This window comes from Fistularia commersonii, chromosome 4 (assembly GCF_037954325.1).
Source record: "Fistularia commersonii isolate RoL2024-O1a breed Wild chromosome 4, RoL_Fcom_v1.0, whole genome shotgun sequence".
Taxonomy (NCBI): Eukaryota; Metazoa; Chordata; class Actinopteri; order Syngnathiformes; family Fistulariidae; genus Fistularia; species Fistularia commersonii.
This window is the reverse complement of record NC_141287.1, coordinates 5,626,876-5,648,476: the sequence shown is the minus strand read 5'-3', so window position 1 is coordinate 5,648,476 and position 21,601 is coordinate 5,626,876. Positions and strand designations below refer to the sequence as shown.

Here is a 21,601-nt window from a genome sequence, read left to right as displayed (position 1 = left end):
GAATTTGAAGAAAGTCACAGAAATCACACTGCAATGCATTTTGGGTTCTCTTTCCACTTCATTTCATTTGCTGTCCTCATGATGTATAAAGACCTTTTCTTTTCTCATCCACAAGACATTTTACAAAACAATCATGCTCTTGAGAGAGAGCAATTTCCTGGAAGAAATGATTACCTAATCACCAAATCCTGTGGGCAAAAAGACTTTTAACAGTTTTATGCAGCTAATTACAGGGGCATTTATTGATTTATTTGCATGTGTAAGACAATAAGTTATTATACTGCTCCTGTTTCAAATTCTTCACATTGCTTCTCAAAGATGTAGAATTCTCTGGAAGCCTCTAAAAGGGTGATGGAGAAGATGACAGGTTTGTTATGTCACAAGATAGTCTAAAAGCATCTTTTTCTTCTTTTCCTCTTCTGCATGTCTTTTGGGGGCATCTTTCACAGCATTCAAAACTCTCCTCTTTGGTCTTTGTCTGGGCCTCCTGCCTGTCAGCATGCTTCTACTAATATAATCACCATTCCTCCTCTGTCCGTGCCCAAACCATCTCTGTCTGACTTTAACTCTGAAACATCTAACGTGGGCTGTGTTTCCCCTATGAAAGATTCATTCCTCATCGTATCCATCTTCCACTCTCAAAGAAAACCACAAGAACTTCATCTCTGCTATCATCAGCTGTCTCCTTTCTCATCTTCTATTCAAAAAGCTGCTACCCCGTCCAATAAAATGCTTTTGTTTTCCCCCAAGGTGGATCCACCAAATTCTATTGTTTACTGAAAATACTTCAAAAAAAAAAAAAAAATGGTTTCTGTTTTGAAACAATCACCTAATATCTAAAGACATGATACTTGAAATATGTTGACCTAATACACTCCCCCTGCACACACACACACACACACACACACACACACACACACACACACACTAACACACACACACACACACACACAGTGAGTTATATTGATTCTGGACTATTGTAACTGCCCTATGTGTTTACTGTTTACATAATCTGTTTGCTGCAGAAAAGGAATGGAAGCCACTGTGTTTGGATGTATTGTCAGTCTTCAGTGGCATCAGAAAAAACAAAGTCCAAATTTAGACGTCAAAAAAGAAAAAAACAGAGCAGCTCCTGATGTAAAATATATAGGCAGCTGACAGTCCTGAAGTGTGAACTCTATGCTAATTCAAGTCTGCTGACACACTTAGACAAATGAGATCAATCACTCGGCTTGGTTTGTCCCGCCGCGTTGCTACGAGCTCAGCGATGAATCACAGTGAGCAATCAATTCCCCAGCCTCCCCCTGCCCTTCCCCCGTCGTGTCCCTCAGAGGCTCGTGTGGACAAATCGGACCACATTTGAGCTCCTCAACCACAGGTTCAGGCTGCTTGTGATGACATCAGCCAGATAGAACTAAAACAGTTTGCATGAATCACCCACTAGATTTTTTGTTTCTTCCAGGACAGCAGAAAAAAGGACTGAGTAATATGACACTAACGCACACGCACACACACACACACACACACACACACACACACACACACACACGTGTCCGTGTGTGAATGTATAAGACTGACTAATGGTTGTGAAACTGGTCTAGACAGCTTCCCACTACATTACACTGGGTTTGCCTTTTTAACATATACCCATACGTCAACTGGGTGCGGGAATTAGCATGGGTCTTACATCACTACGTGTTTATTATTGCTAACAGGGTGATGAATGGTGATATTGTATTCTAGAGAGTCGGAGAGAAAGTAGAACAGACATCAGTATTATCACCACTGCGCTCTTTCCGTTGGTCAGACATGGCCAAGGCAGAGGCTGCTGTGGTGGATAGAGCATCCCAACATGCGTCCTGTATTAGAGGTTCAAATAATGAAGCATAAACTGCTATATTTCTATTGAAACACATGGCTGACATAAGATTCTCCTCTGCACTCTCAGGAGAACGAAGGTCACGCTGGACTGGACCGAGTCAAATCTTAACGTCTGGGAGTGCATGGGATTGCGTGGAGTGTTTTTCCTTGTCAATGGATTTGTGGTTGGGTGAACACGTCATTACCACATATGGAAAAAGTGGCCACGTAGAGAATGAGAGGGAGACCGAGGAGTCTGTGATTCTGAGAAACCCCCTTGTTTCTAGGAATTACAGTTGGGAGTCTCCAACTGTGTGTGTGTAATCACACAAAGGAAATCTGTCACTAAGTATTAAACAGATCTGCTACTTAATGTTGTTAACCACCTAAAAACGTATTGTCATACTGACAGTGATGCATGACAACACAAATTAAAGTGGTCAATGGTTCTAGAAAGAATTATCCACTGTTTTCCACTTTGTATTCTATGAGGTGGCTTGAAATATTCTTCTCCTGTTCAATCATTGTCATCATTTGAGTGCATTTTAACCACCTATCATCTTATTCCCTCTCTTATGTGTAAACCATCACAGAATAACCAGGCATGTAACATTTTGTTAATTAGGATAAATTTATTAAATAACTATTTGCTTTCACATCGGATCATATATACGATAAAAGAATCCCTAAAGAAAAAACCTGCACAGAATCAAGTCCCACGCTTGACACTGGCTGAAGTAGGTTAATTTAAACAGGGACATCGATCCACCGCAGAGGACTCAATCAGCAATGATGACGTTAGATTATTCTATTGATCCAGTCAGTCACATATAGTAAGGCTTGAGTCCTGAGTTTTTTAAGTAGAGATTAATGCAGGCTTAGATGCTACAAACGGGCTATCACGGAACCCACAGTGACACACTGTCATCCACGCTGCCACCAGTTTGTTGTTTGTGTGTGTGTGTGTGTCCGTGAGCGTAGGGGGTCTGGCGATGAAAGACGATCCGAGATTCCTCACAGGACTGAGACGAGCACAGGGCGTCACAAGGTCCATCCGCCAGGAAGGAAAGGCTGTGTGTGTTGACATAGATGCTTTAGGAGTGCGCACACACAGCAGGGGGTGGGCTGGGGTTGTGCAACAGCGGCTGCCTTTATAGAACGTGTGCCGTCAGGTGGGAAATTCCCTTGTCACAGCTCCGGCATGCCAAAGGAGCCACGCTATTGACACATGCTGCATCCAAGTGTCAGTCAGGTGATCTGTTGTTTTTTTTTTTTTTTTCTTCCTTTCCTGTGGTAGCGAACTGTTGTGCACACCAGACGAATAATGAGGAGGAAATCCAAACGAGTGGGCCGGTCGCGTTCATGACCTTCAGCTTTGAACCAAGGCTTCCAAAACAGGACAAATGGGAGGGCGGGTGTGTGCCAGCACATTTGAGCCCAAGTAAAAACAACAGGTTGGACTATGTGTTTGATCCCCGCATGGGGTTCCAATGGGGTTCCAGACGGTCTCCTAGCAGTCGTTCTGTAGCTGCTGTAAGTGCTGCGGACGTACTATTCCACACATAAACAAGATCACAAGCTTCAAGCTTACAGCACTGTACAGCACCTGTCGCCGGAGGGACGCAGCCACGCAGCTAATCATCACTGAGTGCGTCATGACACACCAATGTGCAGATGAACTGTGGGCTTCTGTAAATCCGTAAACAAAACTTTCTTTTCTCTTAATGTCAGTCTTAGACTCCAAATGGGACAAAGATGCACTTTGACTGAATCGTTCTCAGAGTTTTTGGAACTAAAAAAAGTCAGTCAAGAGGTGTGCACACATATCTGTGTGCGTGTGTGTGTGTTAAATCACCCTCAGGCATTGGAAAGCATCGTGGATGTGAAGATCTGCTGTAGAATTTGGGGAATCTGCTTAGTGTCCATGGCAACGAAGGATCTCCCTGCAGGAAGGGTCTTTTGGAGCCTTGGACAAAGACAACAACAACAAAAAAACAGATATTTGGAAAGAGAGTGAGCAAAACATGTTTCACGACAAGATGGTATGGGACTTTTCCTCTGTATCCGCTCAGTGCAGTTGTGAAAGGCCTAACATTTCACGTGACATCGGCCAATTTGTCTTTTGGAAAAGCCGGCCGATCTGATGGCGCTCATTCGTTCCTCTTGTTTCCCCTCATTTGCTTATGCATTCTTCCATTTCAATGAGTTGTTTGTCCTCATTTACATGAGAACAAACAAACATGAAGGCAGCAAAGAGGGCCAAAAACAAGATTCCCAGGTGCAAATTAGCATGATTAAGGTAACACGCTCATTACTCTTGCGCCCCTCTCTTCATTTCTGACTGTCTTAGGGAGCTCAAGAGAAAATTCCTTTAAGCTGGTTTTGAGGGGCAGGATTCTCTCGCTTCGCTCTCAGCCCGGTCTCCACAGAGTCATGAGTGTAAAATGGGTTATTGTCACTTTGGGCGTTCTTTGGCTCAGATGACTAGATCCTAACGGAAAAAGCAGCTCCTTATCAAAGACGCACGCGAGGCCCATGAGCCAACGCAGCAGAGATGTGTATCTCAACACGTACTGCAACAGTACGTGCCTGGAGTGGAACGGTAGGAGGACAGAGGGGGAAACTGAAAGGCTCCTTCATCTGCCTTTTTTATGTCCTGTCCGCTAAACTCTCGAACGCGTCCGAGATGTGATGACAAAAGGTCAGGGGGCACGGAAGCAGACGGGAATATGAACGGGCCTCAGCGCAAGAAAATTGGAGAGCAATTGTTCTGCTTTACACTCAAGTCTAGCTGCTCACTGCTGCCGCTGAGTGTAAAAGTCTGGCTTCGTTCTAGAACATTTATATTTCATAAAAAACATTGATAGATTGACTACTGGTACTTCTGCTAAGAATGTCTACATCTGTCTATCAGTTCGAACCAAATGTGTCTTTGTGGGGACTTTTTTTCTTAACTCTAGTCTTCTGTCACTGTTTCCCCTTTCCTTAATTGTCAAATCTTCATGTTCTTCTTTCCCCGTTTTCTGCTATTTCCTATGTTTTTTCCCACGAACATCGAGCTCTCTTGCACGTATCCTGGGCTACAAATCCTCACCTTTCAGCTTGGTCGCCGAGGGATCCGATGAAAATGGCGAAGGCGTTAACCTGCGGGTCGGAGGTCAGGACACGGGCGAAACGCTCGGGCCGTATGCCGTAACGCTCCAGGTTGGCGTCGCTCAGCACCACCACGAAGTGCTCATCGGCCTCCTCTCGCGCCAGCTCCTTAATGCTGGCCTCCGTGCCCTCCAGGGTGTAATCCCCGCTCATGCAGAACTGAGAGTGGGCATGCATGGTCTGCAGGGGATGGGATGACCCGGGGGTGAGAGAGAGGTGAGAAAGAGAACGAAGGGGAGATGGAAGGAAGTCTAAACATCATCAACAAAATAAAACACGCAGTGTCACACACAGCTGGAGAATTAGTTCGAAGCATCTTAGCAAGTTTGGGGTGAAGAGGAACAGCTTGTTGTGACTGAAACATTGTGAATGTGTATGTTGACCCAATCACTCAGACTCAAACACACACTCATGCTCTCGCTGGCATGCAAACACACACAAAGGCACACACACGCAAACACAGAGGCTTTATTTACCACCCCCTACCCACATGCAACCCCTGCTGACTTGGAGCACCTTTGCCTTTATTTTGACTTTTTCAATTTATGAACACATTCTGCACATTCTGTCTTCAGGCAAACACATTCAGACAGACACACAAGCTTGTACACATACAAGTGCATGCACACGCACGCCTATAACACCCACAAAGATAAGACTTAGTGTTTGAAAACAACATTGGACAAAAGCTTTTGCAAGCTGATAAAAGAAAAAAAGATGTTGCACCTTTATAACCTTGAGCCTCTCCTTGTTATTTTTGGGTACTTTGTCAGCTCTGACCAGCTCGATGTCGTACCCGTCACCCGAATGGCCCATGATGTCGTACTGCACGAAAAGTTGAACAAAAGAGGTCAAATCTAATCTTCATATGTGATTGCATCAAACTGATAAAAAACAGCAGTGAAGAGCACCCGAAATAGCACGGAATAAAATGTTTCACCTGTAAAATGCTGCACATGCAAAATCTTTTTAATCAGGTCAAATGTGTTCATCCTAACCATATAGAGCATCCATCATGGCAGGTTTATGTAAGAGCTGCCAGCTTGACACTGTGGGCCCAACTCCTCTATTTCAGGACATGGATATTATGTCTATGGTCTATTTCGAATGGGAGGAGTTATGACTTTGGGACAGAGGTATGCGACTCGATGTCTCATCTGCTCATCTCGCTGATGCCGGACGGGAATGCGATCTTTCCAGATGCAAACTACCTGTTCTACTTTTGATTCAACCAATGGGAGCTTCCCACTGCTTATTCTTAATAGAAGTTTTCAAAGTTCCTTTGCCTGCTCTACGTTGCACTGGACTCGAGCAGATTTCAAACGCGGTAGATTTGTTGCGCGCTCCTCTTCACTGGGGTGAACAGGAAGTACAGGTGTGCTGTGTTTGTCCTGATTTTTATCAGATTTGCTGCTTTCTGTGTGGTTCCACTGACATGTGATGAGGAGCGCTGACATGAGTGTGTGTAAGGGAGCGACACTGATATGTATTTGGTTGGGTTGAGTGTCACTTCGGGGCCAAGAAGTCTGTCTGCCTTAAAGATTTTTTTGTACATACTCGTGTTATATTGCTGTACTTAGCCTGCCAAGTCTCCTAAAATCTCTTTATGATGTATCTTGTCCCCTATTTTATTTGACTGATCCTTCAATACCCCCTCCATTTTTGAGTGACTTTTGAAATTCATTAGATTCTATGTGGATTTTGTAGTTCATCAGGATTGTAAAATGAACCTCAGATGCACACAAGAGCTATCCAAGCATATAAATCAGAACAGTGTAGAAAGGAAATAAAGATGCGTGTACTTAACAATCACTGCTGTTTTTGTTATGCTCTTTTACATATTTGCCATTGCTACTCAATTTTTGATGAAGTTGTGCAGAAGTGCTTATTCTTTCACACAGAATCAAAATGTACTGCATGTGACTGGTCACGATCATTTAGAAGTTCTCATAAATTTCCAATATTTTGCAGTCATTTCCTCTTGATTGCCTCTTACCTTGAACCTGTGCTCGTAGCTCTCCAGAGCCTCCATCACCATGCACACAGCCTCCATGGAGCGCTCTAGCCTGCCGTCCACGCCGTTGAAGCGGTACATGCTTCCGGACACGTCCGCCAGCAAACGCAAGCGCTTGGGCTTTTGTTGGGGAGCTCCCGGCTGTAACACCAAATGCAAAACTTTTCACATGATGATGAAAACCAAAGCACATAACTGTCTCCAAATAACTGGAGGCGATGCGTTTGACACATTTTAGTTGAAGTCCACGGACCTCGGTCCAGGATTTCAAAACAGCTTGCTATAATTTCAGTGCAGGGTCTTTAGACCAGACCAAAAATATGCAAAGCTTGGAACTGAAGTAGGCAGAAAAACATGACATGCATATTATGGCTTGTGCGTTTTTTATGATTAGTTGTGGGAAGTTTCTGTATTCAAAAATGTGTGTGTTTTCTTGGCTTGATGGAGGAGGAAATCAGCAGAAACTATGCGACAGCATGGGAAAAATCACAGGGTGTAACAATAATCTCACACACACCACTAGAATGTACCATCTGACAGATAAAGGTCAAAATTACATGTTTCATTTTGGCCTCTGTGTATATGTGCGTGTGTGTGTGAGAGAGAGTGTATGTGTGTGTGTTTGTAGGTGTGCAAACAAAAAGAAAAGCGTTGTCACCTCTGGGTCCAGCTCTCCTCTGCGTTTATATATAGCTTTCTCTCCAGTTAGTCCATCAATGATTTTAGCATCATCCAGTTCACCCATAGCCTGGTTCTTTAGCCATTGTCGCTCTTTCCCTTTGGCCTAAAACACGGCAAGGCAAACACACATGTGTGTAAAGCGAGACAAAAAAATGTTGACAAGCAAAACAAGCACTGCGCAGATTGTAAAAGTGTCGATGAAGCTTGTGTCATTCGACTGTCGCGAATATTTGCCCGTCTTTGTCTCTTGCCTTCACTTCCGCCTCCTTCTGTCTCACATACACGCACATTCACCGGTGTGCACAAACAAACATGGACCAGAAGTAGCATGAAGGTGGCGGTGAGGGAGGGTCACTCCAAAGCTTCGATCACGAGTTACTATGTCACTGCCTTGTTCTTTCGTCACATAGAAGAGGGAAGGAAAGAGGAAAAGTGTATTTCCTTTCCACTGTCTTCCGTTTGAGAAGGGGGAGCGCCTTTATAAGAAAAATAAGAGGATGTCAAGCAAAGGAAGGGACACAGCCCACTCCTCCACCACCCACATCGTCTTCACAAATGTCAATAGTTTGAGCATGTTGGCACATTTTTTTATACAGATTAGCCAACACAGGAATGATGAGACAGCAGGTTTGACAAAAAGAAGTGACACACTGTTTTTGGTTTTTTTTTGACTGATAAGGAAACAAACTGTGCAATACCATGCTAATTGTTGCAACATTAGACGAAAAAAAGTGCTGATCACACATACAAACTGATTTACATCTAAACACCCAAAAACTCAGAGTAGCAGTTTTTTGTTTTTTTTAACGAGGAGCCAATATATTGCATTTCAGACCACATGAACATCACTAGCTATTGAGTGAAACTGAACTAATACCCAAATGCAAAACTATTTATTGTATTAAGTGTGAGGGGCATTCAAGGGTAAATTCTGATTAAAACTCGAAAGATATTTAAAGCGGTTAGCTGACGTTTTCCACGTCGAATGCAAAAGGATTACTGAGCAGTTCAAACTGACATTTCTGGACATCGTGTCAACTCAGCGCTGAGTACACTGAGTTTTTCAGCAAACTGTGCACATGGGAACACAGCGGAAGAGATCTGCCTGTTCATCGTTTGGCAGCAGGGGAATTGGCCAAGGTTTCCTTGGAGCATCTGATTCTTCCAAAGGCACAATTTAGTTTTAAAAGCCTTTACTGCAGCGTACAAATCAGTGATGATACACCCCTGAGATGGCTCGTGATGTCACACATAAAGGCTCGCTCACACAGAAACTTTTGCTCCCAGAGCTCAGCTGTGTCTTTCCCTTTGCTTTCCGGAAACTTAAATATTTCCTTACATAGCTCGAAACATCTGTTCAGACTGACAGCTGGGCAGTATCGGATGTGTGGCTGCTCTCATCCACAGGGAGGGACGATGGAACAAAATTTTTTCCCTTCTCCATCAGCTGGTCATATAGATTGGTGGCAAATTCACGTGTATGATTAGTTACTGTGTTTCTGCAAAGGCTCATATTTGAAAATGCTTGCTTTTTCTCTGGGCACACAAGATCACAAACTGTCATCATACACTTTCATCATACACTCTCCCTCATTGAAGCGTCGGACTGATTTTGTGATCTCCGCTTTACAGCAGCCTCACTTTGTGATATGGCTTTTTTTGAACATAGTCTTGTGAAACCAAACCTCTTTGCATCTCCTCTACTTTCTGGTGCCTTTGAGTCATGTCCAGGTCCTTGTACTTTTCTTGGTGTTTCCTTTCACAGTGCTGTCTAATGTACTCCTCGGTTTTAGCCACATTTGCTCCACATACAAGACTGTCCTCTACAGCCAACCTGTCCAGAAAACTCCTGTTTTCGGCCTTTCTTTTCGCCATCTTTCGGAGGGGTAGCACAGTGCCAGTATTAGCATAGGGTCGCTATGACTACTGTCAACAAAGGGCGTTTGTGGGTCCTGTCATGACTTTGGTGCCACAACACCAGCAGAGTATTCTGGGATTTGTAGTCTTAGCGGTACATGCGCTGTAGGCTATAATACCGGAATTTTCATTTGGTCTGGCTTCATGGGGCAAATATTGACACCCAAGACATAGAAATCGCATGTAAAGATAAAAATTCTAGGATTATGGATTTTATTTTTCATAGCAAATCTATCTCTATGCTAGCAGTTACAAAAAAAAAAACATGTAGTACAAAATTTATTGGCAGATTCCTGAATTCTAATTGATACTGTGGTGTTTGATTGGCATGTATCTAATCGCCTATATCTGCCTAGGAAAATAGCCAGCGGTTTTCCTACGGGGAAGGAAAAGCTGATACTTAAAATACACATCAACTTTTTTGGTAACCTGCCAGAAGTTGTTAGGTGTGTATATGTACGCGTGTTAAATCACTCGACAGGTATGCCTAAAATAACATGACTTCATAGCGTTACGCCTGCAGTGATTGGTATAATCTCCATTTTCTTTAGAGGGGAAACACGCCGGGGGCAACAGGGACAAACACAAACAATAACCTGTACTGATGTTCAAAGCCAGCGCTGGCACTGCTGCAAACACCTGGATGGAAAACAAACACGTGCACAAAGACACACTCACCGAAAAAATACAAACAGAGCATCACACCTGGACAAGGGAATAATAGAGCAAGACTTAGTGCCACTGCCCTCTAATCATTCTCAAATGCTGCATGTTTTTTTTTTTTTTTTGGGTCACCCACACATGCATGCAAGCAGGACTCACAAACAAGCACCCACGCATGTATATATTCCTAACAATACTCAAACAAAGAGAGGAAGGTCTAAACCTAAACACTGAAACAGAGTGATGCAAGATCACATCCTGAACATTTAACAGCTACTCCCCGTATTGTGGCTTTGCAAACACTCAGCCAATGAGGGTACTCCTGCGGGACAGCGCCCCCACTTTCCTACACACCACATGTTGGATAATATGAGGTCACATGACCATGAAACTTTGTGCCTGGCCTGTCAACAAGAACTGGACTGTTAAGTTGCTGTTATATTTGGAAGCTTGATCCTTCTTCAGGTGCTTTCCCTGCAATGACCTGACCTGCCATATCGCTCATTTCAACCTTCTTCACTTTTAAATGGGATCCTTGAAAAACATGTCTCTGACCGTCTATGATCAGAAATATCTTATGTTATCACAAATATAATACTTGATCACCAGTTGCCCTCTGAGACTCATTGAACCAGTGTTTCTTTTGTATCTTTAAACTGGACAAGGTCCACGCAATTTGAGCTGACCAAACATCCCATGCTCTTTTTTTAACTCTTAACAAATGTGGAACTGAAGAATTATCTAAAAAAAACAAAGGTTGTCAAAAGGGCTAAATTTACCCTGAATACAAAACAGACTCTGAATAGAGCATGGTAGGCACATTGTGGGGCCAGAGAGGAACTTAAGCATCTTTCAGGGTCCAGAACGTGTCAGCAACTTAAATAATGTAAATATAATGATAATAATAATAATAATAATAATAAAAGAATGCTGCTGCAAATTAAACATTTCAAAATTGTAGCTGACCACTAAATGTAAGTTACCTCTTCTGGTCAATTTACAATTATTTTTTTCTCAATAATAACGATAACAATAACATATTCACTATTTTACAGCTGTTTTTTTCCTTAGTTTTGATCCATGGGGGGAAAACACTCTTGCAACTCAGGAACCTACTAGACAATTGTTATTCCTGTGTATTGGTTTATGCATTAGATTTATGCAAACTCTTTGTAGAATTCTATTTGAAAGGCAACAAAGCGTCACTTTGTTTTTTGTCAAACAAGTATAGCTACAGTCTGATGTCACGTGCATACGTTAAAGACTTTGTGGCAGAGAAAACTGTCTGTTCGATTACATGGGCACATGCTGATGTCTTAACTCAACACTCGAGTTTTTATTTTTATGTGTCATCATGCTTGCATAATGCATAATAATCATTATGCTTGCATAATGACACAACCACTGCATTTATAATGAAGGAATGTATGATAGATGTTTGAAGTGGACTGAAGCTAACCTGCAAACTGTCCAGGATGATGCGCAGGGACTGAACTTGTCTTCTGACCGCACTGGAGAAGCGCTCGTATGTTGCTGCATCGTATTCACTCATATTGATCTCTTTTAGCCTGAGGTGAAAGAGACAAACAGACAGAGCAGAGGGAAACAGTTTCAAAGGTGCACATAGGTTCACATATGACAATATTTTTGGTTGTTTTCGCTCAGACTCTAAAATGCTCTCTTCCCACAAGCATTTATTCAGTAATTATGAAGCTCACAAATCCCTTGGACAGGGAATAAACCATTGATGTGTGGCAATCTGAATACAATGTAGTGAGCAGAACCGACATTCATTTCCATTTAGTCGGTTGGCGGTGCATGAAACAAAAGAAAAAAAACATTGTATTACATCCAAAACAATTTAAATATTTTTGTGCATCATGATGCATGAACATTGGAGACTTCTCAACAGCCGGTTTGGCCCAGTATCGTTTTGAGTGAGGGTAATCAGAATCGTAGAAACACGATTCAAGATTCAAAGCGTTTACTGTCACAAGTACATTGTAGAAACGAGTTTCCCTGTACAGTGAAATTCTTACTTTGCTGTCCGCAGTGCATTGGAATATGTGCGAAAACACGGGACGAGAAGTAAAACTGTCCATTGTGCCAGTAGATGGTAGGCACTTACATGAGGTACATATTGAGAGCACAATGAGAAACTATCAGAAAAGATATCAATTTTGGAACACATCTTCAGTAGTGTGCATTTGATACATAGGTAATGATAGTAATGATACTTTAATCTTGCTGCCCTCATAGCCTTCAAAAATGTCATCAGGCTTAATGGATCAAATTATGATAATTAAATACTTCACCCAAAAACATCCATTATTTATTATGATGTCAGCATTTCTCAACATTGTGGTACAGGAAAGAGCCCGTGTGCGTCACATGACTGACATTATACACGCAATTCCATGGTTTGGCTACAGAGAAAAAGCTGCTTGAGTGCCTAGCACAAGCGGTGTTGTCTTCACACCTGTTGAGCAAAAGACCTTAATACAATTTAAGCAACCTTACTTACTTGAAGGGACGCATGTGTCAATCAGGCAACTAAATCAAGTACAGGTATACAATACAATACAATATGATATAAACTATACCAGGAGCAGCAAAGAAAAAATATATTCATGTAGGGGATATATATGTATAAAATGTCCCCCTCTAAGAATAGCGGAGGGCAGTTCAGTTTTAGCCAGACCAGGGCTGCCACAAAAAGTGTGTCCACTACATGTGCAGTCCACCGGCTGATTGTTAATGACAGGATTAATGCATTTCTACAAGATGTTGTACATGAAAGCAAATGAAAAATGGGAATCAGTCCTGGTTAGGGGAAAAATGCTTTCATTTCATCCAACGTATAATTTCTGTTCCGATTACATCATGATCTCAACGGACGAGGAAATGCAATGATGAGCACCCCAGATGTCTGGCGCCGCCTGACAAACTGGGTAACAGGAGTGCATGAGCAATTATTACATTTTCAGCCCTTAATATGTACGAATCACCAAATCTGCTTATTGCCGATCATTTTCAAGTACTTTCAATTCCAAGACAGACTTCCTCCCCAGTTGTTTTGAAGAATGAAAACATATTTTGAATATCCAAAGAGAAATCTACACTGTCCATCAGATGCATCTGGAATGATGATGATGATGATATATCATGAGAAATAGGTCACTGAGACAGAAAGGGGAAAAAAAGAGTGAACAAAATCCTAAGAAAGTCAGAACACCTGTGTAATAAATAAGAACCATGTGAGTGCTATGTAATATGAAACACTGCATGAATGTGCGTCTTCAATTCAAAGCACACCTGTTGACAAGACAAATGTGTTGTGTGAGCTTATCTGTATAATCCCACAGTGCAGGCACTTAACTAGGGCTAACGTTCATGGACACAAAATCCTCTTGGGAGGTGTAAGGTCTTACCTGCAGCGTGTCTACACAACTTTGGACGTGTGTGTTGGGAGACTAGCGGTGTGGGGCGAGGATGAGGGCGAGGTGGGAGGGGCTCCCTCTTCCAGGTGTTTGAAGCTTGATGTGACAACCAGACCATGACCACAACAATGACTACAAAACACTGGCAGATATAGTCGGAGGGGGAAATCTACTGTATGTGTCACAGCTTGCAAGAAACCACCTTGTGTGTCTGGTTGAGAGCAGTCAGACGAGGGACTTCGTGTAGACTGCGTTTGCATCAGCCATGCAATCAAGAAAGAAAGAAAAAAAAAAAAGATCCAGACATATTACTCTCGCTTAAATCACATCGGTCACCCAGTGAGCGGCAGGTGCTGCCTGGAAGAACTTCAGGCATAAAATCAGCTGCTACCGGGGAACAATACCTGGTCACACAGCTTGGGCAGGTTGAAAAGAATCATGTAAGTTGGAAAATGAATAATGAACAGTTGAACAAAGTTGGAGTGAGATGGTTCTCACTGGAAACAGATTATGATGAAGGGGTAGATAGCAATCTTCTGGTCTGTTCGTAGTCAAACTGTGCCCCCCCAGAATTAAACGTGCCACTAATTGTGTTTGATAGGAGCGCTGCCATCCAGCGAGAGTAGATCATTTATGTTATATATATATACATATATTAATACCCATGAGACTGAGGTTCTGGAGTTCTGGTTGATCTCACCCCAAGGGGATCTCTTAATGTGTTATAGCAATTTGCCTCCTCTGCATTCACTTTACACCATGCCGGTCTCCTCCACACATTCCTTATTGCACACATGCGTTTGTGTGTGTATGTGTTTGGACAGTGGGAGCGTACATGTGAGCAGGCACTGGCCACTGGCCGCTGCTATTTCCTCAAAATTCCTCAGTCTCCGCTTAAACAGGAGACAAGGGAGTAAGTTATAGGGGGAGAGGGACTGATTTAGCTCAAGGTGGAGACAACACACTGACATTTTACACACAAAGACCATGAAAACAAGGAGCTCTGCTGTAACTCACTGCAATTAAGAACACTGAAAAACAGCAGCTTCTTTTGCACAAGTTTGAGGTCAAGAGCAAATCTATTTTTTCTCTCATCATTTTCTCAATGCATTTGCATTGAGAAAAAAAGGTGATTGCCATTGCAAACAGTTGCTGATTTATTAGATTATCGGAATTTGTTAAAGTAGAACAATGTGAAATACGGTTTAAAAAAACGATTATTGATAGGAAATGTCCTCCAGTCATTACTTTCATTACTTCATTGAAACATTTATAGATCATTTATAGAGTTCCCTATTTTCCAGTCGGAGGCTGCCTTTAGGTCTGTGTGTCTGCCAGCAGATCAGTGTAGAAATATGATTTTATGACGATATCTTTTGTGCCCTGTAAGGAGAAGAATGAGTTGTTTGTGGGATAACACCTCACACTTGCTGGCTAAAGAGTCTGCGATGTCACATGATCTTCCAGTGTCTGTCATCATGCATCTATCTCAGTTCAATTGCTGCTACTCAGTGAGCCCATCTGAGCATGTTGTTCTTGTGCTCGGGAAACACTGGTGTAAAATCATACTCCCGTGTATTCTTTCACTGGAACATCGTGTCATACATAGTTGTTTAGGAGTCAGCTATCCAAACACAACCTGCCATGTGGCCGTCAACATAAGACCAAACTTCCAGCAAGCCTGAGGGACAGAGTGAAGTGTTGAAGAGTTGTCATGTAAAATAAAACTGGACAAATGCGTGTGTGGTTAAAACTAAGTGGCTGCAGCACCGAGGCCCCACTCTAAAATAAGACCCTTGACGTAGCCATTCCTCCCGATGAGTGGGCTCTCACACCATGAGGCAGCTGATGACCCCCTGCTGTTGTTTACCAGGAAGATGGACTCCATAGTCTGGTGGGAAAGATACTGCTTTGCAGTGCTTTGCAGTGCTAGAGTACAGTGGTTTTATAATGAAAGAAAACTCTTATAATCAGGCCCACTCGGCTTAAACAGAGACTCATTGAAAGCTTCCGGCACCAAGGTCAGATTCCATGAGGAAACACCAGGTTTAAACACAGATTTCAGCTGGAAGGCTACCTTTTAAGGGCAAATGGTGAAAGGGTGAGCACCTGATGTGACCACCTCAAAATCATATAAGAAACAACCAACTGATAGGGAAGCTATGTTCGATTTTGACAAAGGATAGAATGTTATTCAATAACTAGAATAGAACAAATAGCCGGCGCATTTTGGACAACTTATCTAAATTTCAGCACATTTCTTCGACATTTTGCAAATGAAAATTGCTGCAGTACCCTCTAAGCTACCCAACCTATGTCTTGCCTCTCGCTACCATCACACAAAGTGAGAAATCTGCATCCTGAAATCCTCATTATTATTATTATTTTTTAATCTCCAAGCCTTCATGACGTGGGCTTTGCTAGTTTTAATTTGAATTTAGCCCTGAGCCTGGTGTAGCATCTGATCCTGGTCAGAAGACAAGAGTGAAAATCAGATGAGGAAGTGATAGAAGGACAACCAGGGTATGAAGTGGCCGTCAAGGAGCAGATATACTTGGTAGAGAACTTATGTTGACCTCAAGGTTGAAGGAATTGAAGGTATCCACAGAGGTACTCGATTTTTGATAGCTAACATGGCCTTTAATAACTCTCAGTCTCAGGCTCTGAATATGCTGCTGCTTTTTGACACAAATATTTTAAAGAGAACAGGTTTTGTAGTTCCACTAGGCCATGGACACCAAGTTTTATTTTTTGACTGATGACTGTTGAAGTGTAAAGTGAAAGTCAATTTAAAAAACAGTTCTTTCATCGGAACAATCGGAATCCTTATCATCCTTATCATTACAGTCGAGCGTGACAGTTCATTGTGCAGCTTAAAAACTTGCTTAAGTATGGTCTACTAACTTAGACAGCTTAGTTATGTAGCTCATGCTTGCATGCAGAAGATAAACTAATAAAATCAATGTTATGTTTATAAACCCTGAAACAAAGCAGAGGTATTGGCTTGCTAAAGTACAGTCTAATTGCAGACACAGCCAGGAACGTAGCTAACCTGTGTATGGACACAGGATGGCATTCTGATTCAAGCATGCCTAAGCTTGTTTTTGCCTGTGTATGTCAGGTGCTCCAGAATTTATGGGTGGATCATGCCTTGGTTGAAGCTTAACCTAAAGCTAAGTAAACATGAGATTGTGCAGCCATTTAGAAAGTTTGTAAAAACTCTGACAGGGCCAAGACAAGAAAAAAAAATCTGCTGTTTAAGATCAGTCAAGTGCAGTGACATCTACTTGGAAACAGTGTATTAGCATGTAGCAGCAAGTTTTAAATGGGGTCTCGAGGTGAGGGAGAGGACGGCAAGTCGGCAAAAGGTCTCACATTGGTAGTAAGGTTTTATGAAATGGGTTAAGATAGAAAAAGGACGAGATGAGATAGACGGGGGGATTCAGACGAGGGGAATCCGAGGGGCCGCTCTCTTTTCGTATGAAAGCAGTCAATGTATGAGAAAGATCATGAAGGAAAGGGGGCGGACGAGGGGGAAGGAGAGGAGATGAAAAGAAAGTAGAACGAAGAGACTGAAGCAAGAGAGAACAGAGAGGGTCTTTATATTTCAGCTGGTGAAGAGGGTGCCCTCTCAACCCTCCACTCAAAAGCAACATGAACACACATACGCAGGCACGCACACAAACGCGTGTGCACACACACGTATGGCTAAGCCACTGTAGCTCGGGTGATAATAACCCCCTTGCCTGGGATAGATGACCAGGACACTCTGCAGATGACTAAACAATAGGACCAACACATGAATCTCTTTACACGTGCAAACGCGGCCCTAATGATGTAGTTCATTTCTGGGTGGCTTCATGAAGGAAAATGAGCAGTGACTGTAAACTATCCGAACACTTTCAAATGGCAACAATAGATGTGTGAGGTTTTCCAATTGTGCAGTCAGCTGTTGGTGACGACATTCTTTCCATCAGCTAATGTACAAGTGATCCGTATAACTATCTTTTCTGGAATTTGACATCACGTACCTTTCTTTGAATGCCTTTTCTGCCATTTCGCGAGCAGCTCTGCGGACCTCTTCTGGAACAGCATCCTTCTCGGCCTGGGAGACCTGGTAGACCTTGTGTCCCGCATCAAGACGGTAGGGGCCCCCTTTGCCACCCAGTCCTGCTGTGTCCCTTCCACCTGAAGGAAAGCATTACAATAAGGAGGAACCAATCACACTGCTCTGTACTCAAAGACTTAACTACCTGCTTCTACATCCTTCAGTGGCTTGAAAAAGCAGGGTGCTGGACTGTTTACAATAATTAAAGAGCTTGTCCTTGTCACCAGAATTTCTTTTTTTTTTCTCCAATGTCAGGCCAAAGGTGAGGCTTTGGACTGTAAAAGAACATCTTCTCCCTCAGGAAATGCAAAGGAATGTAATTTTTCCCTGTATTTGCACTTCTGTTATAATGCCCCCCTGCTGATGTGGAATGTGAAGTATGAATGGCTGGTTACCTGTGCCACCTGCCCATTGGTTTCCCCCAACATGAGGAGCATTATTCGCATCGATCTTGCCATGTTTTGGAGCTGAGACGTCCATCCCACTGTCCCTCTGGATTGTGATCTGTGAGTGAAAGATTGCGGAATTACATCCACACAAGAAATACTTCTGCTTGTATTTTGATACAAAAGACATGAACATGATGACTGAAAACTGTATTGTCATATTTTTCAGGAGCTTTCATGAGCAAGTCTTTGATTCCAACCCTAAAAAAGGATTGAATAAAACACTTGAGCTGCAATAGTAAAAAAAAAGACCGTAAACTACAAAACAGCTCTTTCTATTCAGCTCTCGAACGGTACTGGATTCATGTGAGAGGTAGAGGCGCCGAGCACATGAAGGTTTTCGATTTCAGTAGGAAGAACAGAATGGGCCCTGTCATGCTCTGTGGGGGGGGGGAGCAGAAACACTGTGGGGTTAGGACTTTGGACATTTCTCATTACCAGAGCCAAAGTAAGCTTGCTGGCTCTCACACAGATGGTGGGCCAGAACCTGGCATGCCTGAGAGAGCGTGGGGTTTTCCTGGCCTTCACTTGCATGGGTACATAGAGTGTATGCATTTGAATGGTATCTCTGTGGGGTGCGGTTGAGTTGCGCCCTGTGTTCACTATCTTTAATGGTTCTGATTTGCTTGCTCTGTCACAGTGTGAGCAGTGGACAGACTCTTATCTTGACAGAGCACCAGTTCAGCTGAGATGGAGCTCTCCTCTCTTTTGTTGATCTGCTGTCAACACTTCAAACTGACACAAACTGGAGCTCAGGCTCTGTTCTCACATGGACGTGAAGCTGAATCAGAGCTTTGCCAGCAGAGCTACCTATATTTAGTGCAGATTAGCTGGGTCAGTGTGATACAACCATGGTAGATTATCAGGACAAGATAATCGACATGGAGCAGCACAAATTCACACAGTCCAATAAAGCTCTTATGAGTCTCGAAGTACTTCAGTTACTGATTTTTTTTTTTGGGGGGGGGGCAGTTAAGATAAAAACCTTAGTTCTCTGAAAGCCGATGACAGACAAGTAATCTTTCCTGATGAATTCAACAAGTTGAGCATTTTATTTTATGAACAGAGCTTTTCACGCCATCAGTGAATGTATAGGCAAATAGAAGGTACTGTAGGTGCTCGTGTGTGTGTGTGATGTGTGTGAGCACTTAAGAGTTGGACATCAAACTCAGTCACTGGAGAGCTAAGTGCCAATGATCTGTGTTGAGGTAATGGGTCAGAGGTTTTGACCCACTCAAATCTCCACAGCTCATGTCACCTGTCAAGTTCCACACATTTGTCTGAGCATGTGTGACTCATATTCTACAAAAAGAAAAAAAAAGCCCATGATCACAACCCTTGCCATACGGCACACATGCCAACCCCTTGCAGGAAACAGAAGCTATGCACCTGATGTGCAGCCAACAAGCACCAAGACATGTCATCTGCATTATTATTGGAAGCGATTACAAGCATTTAGCAAAACACCTCATCATGGCACAAAGCCATTTGAGTTACTGGCTTGTCATCACACTGTGACTGCGTCCCTGTTCTGGTATCAGTTCTACTATTTCTCTCACTTTATCACAACCGGGAAAGGGGGGGATCAATGCTCCTGTTTTTGGTTTAGAGGAGCTGTGAGTCAGCGCAATGGTCTTTTGTGGGGGTCACATTACAGAATCCCAGCAAGGGTCTTGGCAGCAAGAGTATCAATTCCCCTGACTGCATGAATACAATCAGGAGAAAGCGTTCCATTTAATCTAATCACCTAGCAGCTGTGATCCAGCATCAAAGTTCCTTGGCATAGCCCTTGTAATAATATGTCCTCATATGCAACTCAATTATATGTCTTGTGCTTCACAGTCACTGTTAAGCAAATCTTATATCACCAGGTTATGAATGCGTTGGATGTTTCTGACTTTCTGTCTGCAGCAAGATAAATCAAAAACTAATTGAATTTCACTTCATATTGTGGGGAGATGCACCACGAGTCTAAGAAGAACCTGGAATTTTGCTGAAAATCTGTTCTGCATAGAAAACAAGATGGAACTAGAATTCCTTACAGTCATCCTAGAAAATTTCAAGGACTTTCAAATATATTTTTATTCCCAGAGCTTCTTGTTCTACTAATCCTCACGCTAATTGCTCAAAAAAAGTAGGGTTAGGGTTAGGGTATATTTTTGTTTATGGGTTTTGAAATAGATGTCTATATGTTGTTCATTTTGTCTTCTTTATGCCTCTCATGTGCATTTTCATTCTGATTTTATTAGTCTTTGCATAGCACTTAGGTCAGGCAAAACTGCTGTTTAAGTGCATGTTAGAAATAAACTTTATTTCCTTATTTCACATTCCCCAGCAGAGCTACATGTATACCCTCACTATATAGTACTCATCAGATAGTTTCTTTTATAGAACAGCAGGCTTTATGAATGTATAATCAAGTCTCTGAAAAGGTTCACTTATGAGTAAACAACTCTTATGAGAAGAAAAAGCCAAAGCAGAAACAGCATGACCAGACCTCTGTCTTCCAGCTGCAGTCACACCATCACAGAAGTTATACTTATGCTAGATTTAATACCAGTCATGTGTGCAGAGCTACGAAGACATAGGCGTGACAGCTCTGAGTAATCTTACGAATGCTTTAGGGGTTACATCAGTTCATTGGGAAACTGAGACGTAGAAAAAAAAAATATATATATATAAAAATTATACTTGTCATGAGAGTAAAATTGCTGACCAAGAATCAGAAAAAGATCATTTAACACAATGAAAGTATTGTTAAAGAAAAAAAGCCTATTATGAGGAAGCTAAACCAGCCACAATAGGTTGCTGTTGCAGTGGAAATGTTGTTGACTCAATGGAAAGTATCTAGTCAACTGCAGCTCATAGTCAGTTCGTGCATAGGTCAGGTCAGGCAGCTGGTAGCTTCAGACACTTCTACTCATTGGTTCATGTAGGACAATGAAAAATGAAATACTGATTTTTGTTTTGTTTTTTCTTCCTTCCTAGACGTTTGCATCTGATGCAATATTTTGCCTTATTCTGAATTGTTGGCATATTTATGCACATATATATATATATATATATATATATATATATATACACACACACACACACTAACATACATACAAACATATATATACATGCATATGTGTGTGTGTGTGTGTGTGTGTGTGTGTGTGTAATTGTGTGTTTACACATACACTATATGGCCAAAAGTATTCGCTCACCTGCCTTGACTCACATATGGACTTAAGTGACATCCCATTCCTAATCCATAGGGTTCAATATCACGTTGGTCCACCCTTTGCAGCTATAACAGCTTTAAACTCTTCTTGGA

At 42.3% G+C, this 21,601-nt stretch overlaps 1 protein-coding gene across 2 annotated transcripts in view; it reads right to left on the bottom strand.

Moving 5' to 3' along the window:
• Positions 1–2,472: 2,472 nt before the first annotated feature.
• vwa8 (von Willebrand factor A domain containing 8) overlaps positions 2,473–21,601 on the bottom strand; it is a 67,495-nt gene continuing 48,366 nt past the window's right edge. Inside the window, exons 38-45 of one of the 2 annotated variants that reach the window (XM_086144865.1) lie at positions 18,232–18,340; positions 17,760–17,916; positions 11,748–11,856; positions 7,686–7,811; positions 7,010–7,168; positions 5,740–5,838; positions 4,955–5,193; positions 2,473–3,826 (exon numbers count right to left, since the gene is read on the bottom strand). In XM_086144865.1, the coding sequence (XP_086000991.1) occupies positions 3,718–3,826; positions 4,955–5,193; positions 5,740–5,838; positions 7,010–7,168; positions 7,686–7,811; positions 11,748–11,856; positions 17,760–17,916; positions 18,232–18,340 (1,107 nt within the window). In that variant the 3' untranslated portion in view covers positions 2,473–3,717. Of the gene's footprint in view, positions 3,827–4,954; positions 5,194–5,739; positions 5,839–7,009; positions 7,169–7,685; positions 7,812–11,747; positions 11,857–17,759; positions 17,917–17,981; positions 18,112–18,231; positions 18,341–21,601 lie in introns of those variants that run through there. The other variant, XR_015106014.1, reaches the window with a different exon arrangement.